Source organism: Delphinapterus leucas, chromosome 2 (assembly GCF_059928025.1).
Source record: "Delphinapterus leucas isolate spDelLeu-1000000601 "Yukka" chromosome 2, BTC_Dleu_Yukka2, whole genome shotgun sequence".
Taxonomy (NCBI): Eukaryota; Metazoa; Chordata; class Mammalia; order Artiodactyla; family Monodontidae; genus Delphinapterus; species Delphinapterus leucas.
In genome coordinates this window covers 78720757-78734691 of record NC_143130.1, presented here as the reverse complement: position 1 = coordinate 78734691, position 13935 = coordinate 78720757, and the positions used below count along the sequence as shown (strand labels likewise).

The 13935-nt window shown below is 35.6% G+C and overlaps 1 protein-coding gene across 7 annotated transcripts in view; it reads left to right on the top strand.

The window, feature by feature from the left end:
* Positions 1-13935, top strand: part of MINDY2 (MINDY lysine 48 deubiquitinase 2) — a 115376-nt gene that overhangs the window by 35937 nt on the left and 65504 nt on the right. For all 7 annotated transcript variants that reach the window (XR_016391396.1, XR_016391391.1, XR_016391389.1 and 4 more), the window contains exons 5-6: positions 5732-5834; positions 11930-12072. Coding sequence is in view for 3 of the 7 variants with exons in the window: in XM_089904686.1 (XP_089760812.1) it covers positions 5732-5834; positions 11930-12072 (246 nt within the window). In the remaining 4 variants the exon portion in view is untranslated. The remainder of the gene's footprint in view (positions 1-5731; positions 5835-11929; positions 12073-13935) is intronic.

Genomic DNA, 13935 nt, shown 5'->3' with positions numbered 1-13935 from the left:
CGTAGTTGTGGCTTGCAGGCTCCAGAACACAGGCTCAGTAGTTGTGGCACACGGGCTTAGTTGCTCCACGGCATGTGGGGTCTTCCCAGATCAGGGCTCGAACCCGTGTCCCCTGCATTGGCAGGCGAATTCTTAACCACTGCACTACCAGGGAAGTCCTTTATTTCTATTTTGTAAATAAGTGCATTTGTAACATTTTTTTAGATACTACATATAAGCGACATCATATGATATATGTCTTTATCTGACTTACTTCAGTCAATATGACAATCTCTGGGTCCATCCATGTTGCTGCAAATGGCATTATTTCGTTCTTTAAAGTAAGATACAAAATATTTATTAGAGTTTTTTTTTTTTTTTTAAAGAAGATGTTGGGGGTAGGAGTTTATTAATTAATTTATTTATTTTTGCTGTGTTGGGTCTTTGTTTCTGTGCGAGGGCTTTCTCTAGTTGTGGCAAGCGGGGGCCACTCTTCATCGCAGTGCGCGGGCCTCTCACTATCGCGGCCTCTCGTTGCAGAGCACAGGCTCCAGATGCGCAGGCTCAGTAGCTGTGGGTCATGGGCCTAGTTGCTCTGCGGCATGTGGGATCCTCCCAGACCAGGGTTCGAACCCGTGTCCCCTGCATTAGCAGGCAGATTCTCAACCACTGCGCCACCAGGGAAGCCCCTTTATTAGAGTTTTTATGATATACTGCGTGATCTAGACTCTGCCTCCTGTCAAACTTCACCTCATATAATTCTCCCACCTTTTTACTACCCTCCAACAACACCAGCTGCCTTTCTATTTTTCAGACATACCAAGCTCATTTCTAGCTCGGGTTTTTGTACTAGCTGATTGCCCACTGTGGAGCGCTGTTTTACTACCCTAACACATTGTTCTCCCAGATCTCCCCATTTCTACTTCCTCATATTTCAGGTCTTAGATCAGATATCACCTTGTTAGAGAGGCCTTCGCTTGTTGAAATGAGTCACCCTCTTTTCCCCCAGTCATTATCTAGAATTATTATTTATTTATTTACTTGATTGACTCTCATCTCCCAGTAGAGTGTATGTTTTTGGGTTTTTTTAATTGATTAATTTATTTATTTCATTTATTATTATTATTATTTTGGCTGCGTTGCCTCTTCATTGCTGTGCATGGTCTTTCTCTAGTTGCAGCGAGCAGGGGCTACTCTTCGTTGCAGTGCGCAGACTTCTCATTGTGGTGGCTTCTCTTGTTGCAGAGCATGGGCTCTAGGCATGCGGGCTTCAGTAGTTGTGGCATGCAGGCTCAGTAGTTGTGGCTTGTGGGCTCTAGAGTGCAGGCTTAGTAGTTGTGGTGCACGGGCTTAGCTGCTCTGCAGCATGTGGGATCTTCCCGGACCAGGGATCGAACCCGTGTCCCCTGCACTGGCAGGCGGATTCTTAACCACTGCGCCACCAGGGAAGTCTCAGTGTATGTTTTATAAGAGCTGGGCTCTTATTTCTCATTGTTAAGAACAGTGCCTGGAACATAGTAGGTTCTCAATAGATATTAACTGATGGAATGAAACATGCATACATGCATTATGTATAGGGGAGGAGAGATCATAATAGCAAGGATTTGGTAGTGTTTCTTCATCCCTGTCCTTTGGTAGAAGTAACTGGTATTCTGGGCAGTGAAAGGGTGGCTTACTGTAAGCAGGGCATCTGTATTTTTTTGGGCACTCTGTCTCTGAGAACATCACTGAAAAGTCTAAACATGTCCAGCATCTGAAACCTCCAAGGTGCGTCATGTTGGATCCTGGCAGATGGCAATGCCAGGTAGCCTAGATTCTTGAGGAGGATGAACTTATGACCTAAGGAACTTAAGCCTGAGTTTTTAAAAACTGGACTCAGATCATCCCTCTGACTGTATGTGTAGCTACATATTGCCTGGCAAACAGTTGAATTCATATGCTTAAAGAAAAAAAGGCACTCTAATATAGGACAGAAAATTTTCATCAGACTTTTCTGGTCTACACAGTGGTTTTCAAACTCTTCGGCCTGAGAGCTGTGCTTTTTATCTATTTTACTTACTTGTTTTGTGACAGAAGGATTCTGATGCTGAGAAAGAAAAAAGAACAAGGCAAAACTTGAAATCTATAGGTCTCTATGAAATATCTCTTAGAACTGGCTAGTTCTTTGTATTATGATTATGTGTACTGCAAATAATTATCTTGCAAATAAATGTCAGTCATTTTCTGGATGGTGGGCCGGCACCATAGTTCAGCCACGGGAAGGTGTTTCTCCATTATTAATTGATAATTAACTCTTTAAGAGCAGCACTGGGGCCTTCCCTGGTGGCGCAGTGCTTAAGAATCCGCCTGCCAATGCAGGGGACGTGGGTTCAAGCCTCGGTCCAGGAAGATCCCACATGTGGCGGAGCAACTAAGCTCACGAGCCACAACTACTGAAGCCCGCCTGCCTAGAGCCTGTGCTCTGCAACGAGAGAAGCCACTGAAATGAGAAGCCCAGGTACCACAACAAAGTGTAGCCCCCACTTGCCACAACTAGGGAAAGCCCACGTGCAGCAACAAAGACCCAACTCAGTCTAAAATAAATAAACTAATAATTTTTTTAAAAAATTAATTAATTAATTAATTTATGGCTGTGTTGGGTCTTCGTTTCTGTGCAAGGGCCTTCTCTAGTTGTGGCAAGCGGGGGCCACTCTTCATCGCGGTGCGCGGGCCTCTCACTATCGCGGCCTCTCTTGTTGCGGAGCACAGGCTCCAGACGCGCAGGCTCAGTAATTGTGGCTCACGGGCCCAGTTGCCCCGCGGCATGTGGGATCTTCCCAGACCAGGGCTCGAACCCGTGTCCCCTGCATTGGCAGGCAGATTCTCAACCACTGCGCCACCAGGGAAGCCCCTCAACAAATTTTTAAGGATTTAAAATATATGAAGTACAGAATAGTCTCTGACCACAATGCAATTAAACTAGAAATCAGAAAAAACAGTAGAGACTGTCTGGATCAAAAAATCATAATGAAACTTAAAGTATATTTTAAACTACACAACAACTAAATATCAAAACTTGTGAGATTTAGCTGAAACAGTTTTTTTTTTTTAGCTAAAACAGTTTTTAAAGGGGTTTTTAAAGCCCTAAAATCGAATATTAAGGAATAATGAGACTGAAAATTAATGAGCTTTATATCTATCTTAAGAGCAAAAGTATTAAAATAGAAAGTAAATATATAATAAAGAAGATTAACAAAGCTAAAATTCTTCAAAAAGGACTTGAAGAGACACTTCACAAAAATGGATACCCAAATGACCAGTGAACGTATGAACTAGTCATCAGGGAAATGCAAATTAAAACCTAAATGAGATACGACTACACACCCATCAGAATGGCTGACATTTAGAAGTCTGACAATACTAAATATTGGAGAAGATATGCAGTATAGAGAATTTTCATTCCATGCTAATGATAATGTAAATTGACCACCTCCTTTGGAAAGCAGTTTGGAGTTATCTAGTAAAGTTGAGGATAAGACTCAAGAATTTGATAAGGCAAATTCCCTAGAGAAACTAGATTTGTGAAACAGGATAAATGTACAGGAATGTTCATAGCAGTATTATTTGTCATCGCCCCAAACTGAAAACAACTTGAATAGCCATCAAAAGATGAATGAATAAATGTATTATAGTATATTCATACTATGGAATGCTATAGTACAATGGAAACAAAGAACAGCTGCATACCACTGCATACAACTACCTAGTATGTTATATTTTTGCTTATTTGGTTTATTGTTTGTTCTTTCTCTAGAATATAAACTTTATGAAAGCATAGACCCTCTATTTTATTCACTGCTGAGTCTTCAGTTTCTCTAACAGCACCTGGTGCATAGTAGTGCATAAAAGGCATCCAAATGAATTAATTGAATGAAATATTAATGTAGAGATCCTGCCTATGAAATTTGAAATCTTTGTATTTTTCATTGCTAGTCTATAGTAGTACAACTGATTTTTATATATTGATCATGTATTTATTATTCTAGGTGTATTTTTGTGGATTCCTTAGGATTGAAAATTCAGTTCTTTGGAAAGACAATGAAGTTGAGTCACTAAAGAAAATTGCTGTAATCAGTAAAGTTGTTACAAAAAATAATGAAAATTTAAAGGGATTGTGTTCTCAAACTGCTTCTTAAGGGTCTAAGTTTTTATTTTAAATAAATGAAAACTGAAAGGCATATTCTTTTGTGTCATTTACCTAGAATCATAGCCAAAAGATCCACTTTCAAAGAAACGGCCTTATTTGGCTCTGTATCAGAAGGTTGACAAGTGAATACATTTGTGTGTTTTAAGCTAACATGAACTGTTTAAGATATGTATGTAACATTTTCCACAGTTTCCTGCTTTAATTTATTCAATTAACTGATCTTCAGCCAACCGTCAGTCCCACTTGGATGGTTAAGAGGCTTTTACCATCCTTGAATTTTGCAGGAACAACGAAAAATTATAACCTAGAGAAGTTGTTCTTAAACTTTGCTAGGCAGCAGTGGAATGAAAACTTAGGCACTTGAGAAACAACTTGAGTTTTGAATTCTTTTAGCTTTTTAAAAAGCTCCCAGTTTGAAAACCACTGTCCTTACTATTGTGCAGATCTGTCAATTCTTGTGGTATTCAAAGAGTAGATATTCATGAAGATCATTTGGATGTGGAAAAAAAACATGGCCTGTCTTATTTTTTATTTCATTGTATCAATTTGTGTTAATTAATATTAATTAATAAAGTACATGTAAATAATTTACAAATAAATATATTTTAGGGATGGGAGGGCAATCAAAGTAAGTTTAGACAGCAGATATCTATTTTGCTTCAATAGTAAAAGCAAAGTATATGGAAGGAGAGTAGAGATGCCCAATTTTATTTTCTTATACCTTAAAACTTTGAATTTATTTTTCTACTGTACCTTCACAGACAAAGATCAAATAAGAATCATGAGGCAAATATTTTCCCTTATTAATATATATTAACTTTTGTTTAGGGAAATAACATTAGTTATGTCTGTTCATATCTCCACTATGCTAGAAACTAAGTAACAAATAAAATGGGAAACCCTGTTTATCCCATAAATTAACATCTTTTAGATTTGCCTTGCTTTACAATCTTTTTTATAAATTTTTTAAAATTTTATTTTATTTATTTATTTACTTTTGGCTGTGTTGGGCTTTCTCTAGTTGGGGTGAGCGGGGGGCTACTCTTTGTTGCGGTGCACGGGCTTCTCATTGCAGTGGCTTCCCTTGTTGCAGAGCATGGGCTCTAGGCCAGCGGGCTCAGTAGTTGTGGCTTGAGGGCTCTAGAGCGCAGGCTCAGTAGTTGTGGCGCACGGGCTTAGTTGCTCCACCGCATGTGGGATCTTCCTGGACCAGGGCTCGAACCCGTGTCCCCTGCATTGGCAGGTGGATTCTTAACCACTGCGCCACCAGGGAAGCCCGCCTTGCTTTACAATGTTAAGAAATAAAGTTGCATATAATAATTCCATTTTATTAGTTATTGAATAATTGAAATATGGCTAAGCAATATTGTTCATAATATGTTATTGTGAACCATAAACAAAACTGGAAACTGTTGGGTGTTGATTTTAGTGCTGATTTTCTTTTTTCATAAGTAATACTTTTATATTTAGTATTATATTAGAATAAAACCCTCAAGAGTTATATGGGTTTCTTTGTTATTGTTTTTAATTTTATCATGATTAGTGAGACAGTCATTTGTTTTGTAGATTGATGACATTGTAAAAGCTGTTGGTAACTGCAGCTACAACCAGCTAGTGGAGAAGATCATCTCTTGTAAGCAGTCAGACAACAGTGAGCTGGTTAGTGAAGGTGGGTGAGTGTTGCTATTATCTGACTTATTCTTGGCAAAGTAACTTGTCTTAAAATTTAATGTCTTTTAAATGTCTTAAATACAACTTCTAAAAAATAAAAGTGATTCTACCTATGAGAATTAAAAGAAGTAATTATTCATAAAGGTACCAGTGAAAGGTTTTTCCTAGAACCCTTTTTACTTGTTTTGTAAAATCACTCCTGGATTCTAATAAAAGTCTTTGGAATCACTTGCTATCTTTGATATAATCAGTTACCCAGGGGTTACTGATAATTACTCTTTTAAAAAAGGGTTATTATTTGGGAGTACTGAGGGAACTTTATAATTCATCTTGAACACTTCTGTTGACTGAGATGTATATTATGGTACTCAAGTGTTCATTTTAGTAGAGCTCTACCTTATATTTCAGTACAATATAGTATATTAAAGCTCTATTCTGGATCAGAGTACACCTTTGATCATCAGTTTCCCTAATCCTTAGCTAAAATTAAAAATTGCTAAATTCATCAGCATAGAAGTGTTTTTTGTGTGTTTGTTTGTTTGTTTTTTAAGCTGTGTTCCAGTCAGTGAAGGGAAGAGCAGATTTGAAACCAGAGTGCTATCAGGAACCATAGCATTTGGGTATAACTTCACCATCACCCACTTCACTTTTTCATAAATATACACAAATACTGAGACTGCTGTTCTCCTCAGTTTGAAGGGTTAACAAAAGAAAGAGAAATCGTGAGAAGCAGACACACAGTTCTTTCTCATGAGGTATAATAAAAATTTATTATCGTCACTACATTTAAAAAAATTAAAACCAAGTGACTACAAGAGTCCCTAAGAACATATAAAAGAAGATGTGTACGTGAATCTCATACTATATTGATTAATAAGAACCCAACTAATTACACTACTCAATTATCCAGAAGTTTAACATGTTTATGCAAGAGGCCAGTAGCAGGAAAATACACAGTGAGTTAGTTGAGGCTCATCTAGTCTTTTACTTGCAGTAAACACACAGATATTCAGCAATATTGATCATTGATTTGTGTGACGCCTCTTTCACTACAACCTAAGGCAGCAAAGTTTAAATTTTAGGGGAGAGAGGAGCAACAAAAGTTGTTACTAAAAATGTTTTCCCTCAGTTGACAAAATTCCACTCACTAGAACTTTCCATTCTTTATCCAAGCTCTCGTTACTGTAAATATTCTTAGAAAGCAGGCTATAAAGAAAGTATCCATCTGTGGATTCCTACTTTCTCAGTAACTTTCAGTATGCTATTCAATAGTAATTGAGAGAAAAATAGGGTCCAGAAAGTGTTAACAGATGGAATGATAGCCAATAAGTGATATTTGGATGAATATATTTATAAGGTAAGAAGCTATGGGAAACACTAATGTTGACAGCATTTTCACCAAGCTAGGCTGCAATGTAACAGGGGTAGGACTTATTACACTAGCAGAATGAACAACAACCAAAAAACAGTCCCTTCATCACTTCTCCTTTTTCTCAACGTGGTTTTACAACTATTATTATTATTTCTCTGGTATTGAATCCCTGGGATAATAAAAAACTGTAGCTAATTTGTATAGAATTGATAACTTGAGAAGAATATCTTGGTAAAAGCAAGTAGGAATCTTCCTCTTTAGTGGTATAGAATTTTCAGGTAATATATATCAGAGCTGATTAATGCCTTGATATATAAATTTCATAATGGTGAAATTCTGCTTATCATATTTCCATACATAGTCAAGGAAAAATTATATATGAAATTCAGTACAATTAAAAAGCTAAACTCGTTTTTTGTTTATAAGAAATTACAAATATGTAGTCTGCTTGAAATAAGTATTCAATCCCAATGGCTACTTGTATAAGGCACTATGAAATCATTAAGGAAATAAAAGGCCACAATGGACATTTTTTCTTATATAATATAGCAATTAGCTTTTTTTCCATTTTCTTCATCATATTTTCTTGGGTATATTGTTCAACCAAAGTAGTCTGCTTTCTTTTTCTGTTTAGCCTACAACTGTAACTTTCCTCCTGAATCATAAAATATCCCAAAGTGGTTTATTTCTAATCTTTCTTTATTAAAAATTATTAAACTTTGGTCTGAGATGATTTTTAAAAAATTCAAATATTTCATCTCCATAAGGTGCAGAATACAAGAAATATGTTTACTATCATTCTTTTTTGATGAAAAAGAAATATTATTTAGTTAATAGTCAAATAGAATTAGATATTCTTTCAGCTTCTTTCAGAGAACATTTATTTTTTTCTGGTGGCAATACCTTGTAAGTAAAAGTACAGAACTTTTACATGTACATAGAATATTTATTACTTGCTACCTACCTCTTTTGAATATTAATACTTTTTTGAATCAAGTTATAATGATGGGTTGTGGCATGGCAGCAAAAATCAACAAGGAAAAAAATAGCACAGTACCAGTTTCCAGACTTCACGATAACTGGTCATTTAATTCCAGAAGATCTCTCAGGAATAATTTCTTCTTTAACAATTGTTTCTAGGTAAAAAAAAAATATGCTTAAGGAAATTATTCCAGCCTATTCACTTATTCGAGCTCACTTATTGAGCTTTTATTATGTGCCATAAACGCTGAAGATTATAGTTTGAGTTCATATTATTTTTGATTAAATAATATTGATTTCCTTTTTCTCTTTATTTTGGAAAAACTCAAACCCATAAAATTGGAATAGCACAATGAATATATGTATCTATATACATATTTGTACATATATATGTTTCATCTAAATTCACCAATTATTAGCATATTGAATTTTTACTTTCTGTATTCACACACAATTTTTTTCCTAAATCATGACAATTAATTGCAAATATTATAGCACTTTATCCATTAACTCTCCAATATTTGTCTCCTAAGAACAAAGAATTTTCCTGTGTAATCACAATGCAGTTATCTCAGAAAATTTAACATTGATACGATACTATTATCTAATATACTGTTTATATTCAGAATTCCCCAGTTGTCCCAGTAATGCCCCTTATAGCTTTTAAGTTTTTTCAGTGTAAGTTTCAATCAAGTATCATTTAATTATCATATCAATTTAGTCTCCTGTAATCTAGAACAGAAGATCCCTATCCTTTTTTCTTTTCTTTTCTTTTCTTTTCTTTTTGGTCTTTTGTGGTATTTACTTTTCTTTATAGTCCAGGCTGGTTGTTTTATAGAATAGTCCTCAATCTGGATTCATCTGATTGTTTCCTCATTAGTAGATTTGGGTTATATATTTTCCTTGGGAATACTACATAGGCGACATTGTGTCTTTCCTAGTGCATCAAATCAGGTGGCACGTGATGTCTGACTATCCCATTGTTGGTGATGTTCAAATAGGATTAAGGTGATATTTACCAGATTTTTTGTTGTTAGAAAGATGCCCTTTGCCATTTGTAATTAATAAGTAATCTCTGATATTATGTTTTGAAACTCCATAATTTGTTTAGTTACGAAAAGTTGAAACTAGATTAGGCTTTTGAATATGCCACTAAAATCACACAGGTGTCACTGTTTACAAGTTGGTAGAAGAATTAGGAAACATTTTTCTCTCTAAGTCTAAATTAGTCTATGCTCTGTGGTTTGGGGAGAAATAGAGTTCAGTTTGCATTTATAATAATCAGCACTACATTTTATAAATTAATACCAGTTAAGTTCCAGTCTTCACTTTGCCATAACTAGTTTTATGTCCTTGAGCAAGTCACTTATTCTCTCTGAATCCATGTCCTGTTCTCTAGAAACAAGCAGCTGAGAAAGACTTTTCTAGTATTAAATTTTTGAATTTCATACATGAAAGTAACATTGTGCTATATCTCCACTGAATTTTTGTATCTTTTTGAAAGGGTTTTGTAGAGAGTATGTTGTATGAATGAGGTATGGGAGGGACATTTAGAAACATCTTTCTGAAGGAAGCGTTTAGTTACATGGATATTATAGACAGCAGTGGTACTTCTCAGCACAGGCATAATGCTTACTTTTTAAATGCTATATAAGAGAAAATGTTTTAGTATATAACTAATACATTCTCAATAACTTAGCATTTAGCAAAGTAATGATAATTGAGGAGGGGTCTTATTTCTAAATGTATAAAGCCAGGAAGTTGCAAATGAGCTATAAATTTCCTTTGGCTGTGGCCTTCTGTATAACTTTTTGTACTTCCCATCCTACATTACCAATTCCTTGGAACAGTGTGATATATTGGTAACTTTTTACAACCACTTTGCAGCTTGAAGTGCTATGGCTTGACACTAAAAGTGAGGGAGTGGAATAAATCTATATCATGCAGCTGCCTCTGGCCCTACCAAGTTTCTACCAAGTTTATTTTCAATTTTTTGTTGAGTCATCAGTTTATTAACACAGATTCATCTTTACTCCCTATATCTGCACCTCCCTGCTCACTTACAAAACTTTTTAGAGCATTCTCCTCCCCTCTATTCCTTTTTAAAGAAAGGGAGCAAAAGGAGGAAGGAAGAGGAAGAAGGAAAGAGAGAAATATAGGCTTTTGAAATATTTATAAAACTGATTCTCATTATTACTGATAGTTATGTTCCATAAAGTTGCTGTGAACACTGAATTAGTGAATACCAAACCACTGCTCATAGGGGAAACACAACATTAGGTTCCTGTGAGCCTCTGGTCACAAGATTTTCATCAACTTATCAATACATAACCTTGTTTTTCATGTGTTTCTGTTGAGAGACACCTTATTTTTTTTTAACATCTTTATTGGAGTATAATTGCTTTACAATGGTGTGTTAGTTTCTGCTTTATAACAAAGTGAGTCAGCTATACATATACATATATCCACATATCTCCTCCTATCCTCCCTGTCCCACCCCTCTAGGTGGTCACAAAGCACGGAGTTGATCTCCCTGTACTATGCGGCTGTTTCCCACTAGCTATCTGTTTTACATTTGGTAGTATATATAAGTCCATGCCACTTAGAGACACCTTGTTTAATATATATTATTGATTCAGTAACATTAAACTCATATCCAACAGCTTCATGCCCGGCTGAAGCTGCAAAAATATGCATTGTCTCTATAAGGCACATCACAACCTTTGTGTGCTTAGGAACACCAGCTTCAGCATTATGCTTGGGGGACATTTTACACAGTAAAAATCACTCCAAAGAAGCACAAAAATTTCACAAAATGTGATAAATGTGGCATTATATAGAATGTGAAAATGACATTTGTTCACAGTATGAGAGCTGAAACAAGAAGGTGGCACACTGTTGCCTATTTTGACTTCAGTGGGGAATGTGTGTGTTGGGTGACTCAATTTTTTTGCTGCTTTGCACATATTCAGGAATGACCCTGAAAGTGCAACAAGTATTGATGTTTGGAGTTACAAATTTTAGATAATAGGCAAATTAGCGTATATGAACCCGTGTGAATAATGAGGATCAACTGTATGTATAGCTTTTAAAGTAAACCCCAGAAGGTTTCTTTATATTTCATTATGTTTGAAAACAGAAGAGATGATTTCTATTTCTGAACTTGATATATCTACATAATAAGTAGCATATGTTGGAGGAGATTAGGATAAAAATGTCATCAGTTACCCCACTGTTTTCTGTTCAGTCTTATGCCTACTTTTAGTTTTAAGGCAAGAATTGAGCAGTTTGTGAATTGAAAATTATCTGGGATCTTTGTCAAAATCTTAACTCAATTTCTTGAGGCTACTTTTAATTTCTAAACACCTATCCATTGGGGAAGTAGTTGTTGACTTGCTAACCCTTACCTTCTTATTGTTTTATTGGGTCTTAGTTTTATTGTGTGTGTTTCTTCTATTGCAAGGCACATGAAATCCTTTGTGGAAGTAGGTGTGGTATAAGTAAATACATTTATTGATAAAAAGAATTTCAGATAACTGTTTCTTTAGCCTGGAAATGTCTATAGACACATCTTCCATCGCAGAATTAGAAAAAAAAATCTCCAATTTAGGGCCATCATGTTATAGTAGGAGGAGTCTTATTTTGATTGGCCTTTCTTCATACTTGGAACACAATGTAAATAGAAGAACTTTAAAATTTTGAAATTATTCTTCCATCTAATATTATGCATTGGTTCCTAGGCTTTGTAGCTGAGCAGTTTCTAAATAACACAGCCACTCAACTGACATACCATGGATTATGTGAACTAACTTCAACGGTTCAGGAAGGAGAACTTTGTGTGTTCTTTCGGAATAATCATTTTAGCACCATGACCAAATACAAGGTATGATATAGAAATAGCTACTGTTATTCTAAACTAAAGGAGCTTGATTTAGAGATGTCTTATGATCTGCTTCAAAATAAAAAATTTTAGCATAATATTCTTTAACCATCAAATTATGAAGGTAATAATTAATTCCTTAGGGTGGAATGGATTAGCAATTTGTTACTTAAAATCAGTTTTTTTTTTATTTAGGTCTCAACTCCATTTTCACAGATTACTGCATTAAAATGTATTTATTATTTTCTTTCTAAGGAAAAAAAAAGATAAGCCCTAATGTTAGAACTAGGATGACTGCTAATGATGGATGTTTACATTTGAGGGCTAAAGGAGTTTAGAGAAAGAATCAAGATTTGTCTTTATGATAGTGTTTCTATTATTAAGTTACCAGTGTGACTTTAAATTCTTTTTATCATGTCACTTATGGCTTTGCCAAAAAAATCTTACTGATTCATCCCTCTTGTTATCTCTTCAATGCTTCCATTTTTACAGCTGCCACCTAATACAGGAGTTTATCAGCTTATCTCTAGACTTCTGTGGCAGAATACTCCTCTGATCAGGTCAATAATATTGCAAAAATGTTAGTAGCACCCAGTGCCTAGAGGATAAAAATGCAAGGTATTTTCTACTATCCCCTTGTGTCAACACTTTGCTTCAGCCATAATGATCTGCCTACTCATTAATAGTCCTCCATCCCCATACACAGTTTATGCTTTCCCATTTTGTTTCTTACTCCTAATCCCTATGTGAGCATTCTCACTCCTTTTTGCCTATCCAGATTTCACCTATCTTTTAAGAAATATTTTAAATACTAACTTCAGTAAAGCTACTTCTTCTCTCCTTAAATCAGTGGTTCTCAACCCAGATTGTATGCTAGAGCTGCCTACGGAGCTATTAAAAAAATACCAATGCCCAGAGCCCAACACCAACTCAATTAAATCAGAATGTATAGAGGTGAGACCTGAGCAACAGTATTTTTAAAATGTTTTCCAGGTGATTTAAATATGCAGCTAAGGCTGTGGATCACTACTCTACCCTTCCTCCTTTACTTGTTATGGGCCATATTGTCCCTACTTTGCCCTTATTGATGAGTACCTAGTTAACAATTTTCTTTCCATGTAAATGTGTCTCATTTTTCTAAATGAAAGTAGGCTTATTGAAGTCAGGAATCTGACTTTGTATTTCCTTCAACACTTTAATCAGTGAATTGCACAAAGTAGTGTAAAATAATGATTTGTTTGCTTATTTAAGAATACTGTATAGCCCTAGCTCTCCTGCTCCCCTGTTAGTTATAGCAAGGGTTTGTTTGTATTGTTCCCATATTTAAGCTAGATGTGTGCTAGGTATGGGCCCAGATTTATCCATATTCCTCAAAAATCTAAGGCCAAAGAACCACAAAATCAGAATTATTGCTACATAATAAATACTGCTAAGTCATCTCACTTTACCTGATCTCTTTAAGTCCACACTTTATTCATTCATTCAGCAAATATTTATTGAGCATGATTATGACTGGGTACTTAGCTAAGTATTAGGACTGCAGCCTGAGCAAGGCAGCTATAGTTCCTGCCATTTAAGGACCTCCTAGTTTGACAAGGGACAGATGTTAAATAATTACACAAGTAGGTATCATTTCTATTGAGATACACTCTGTGAAGGGTACCTACAACATGCTGTGAGTACTTTTATTAGGACTTATAACCTATTTGAAGATGTCAGGAAAAAACGGGGGTGGTGCGGTTAACTAAGCAGATGGAACATGTGTGCAGAAGCCCTGAGGAGGGAAATAACCTAACTTTTTAAGGAATTCGAAGAAGGGCTATGTGACTGAAGCATAGAAAATAAGAGGCATGATGTAAGGCTCAA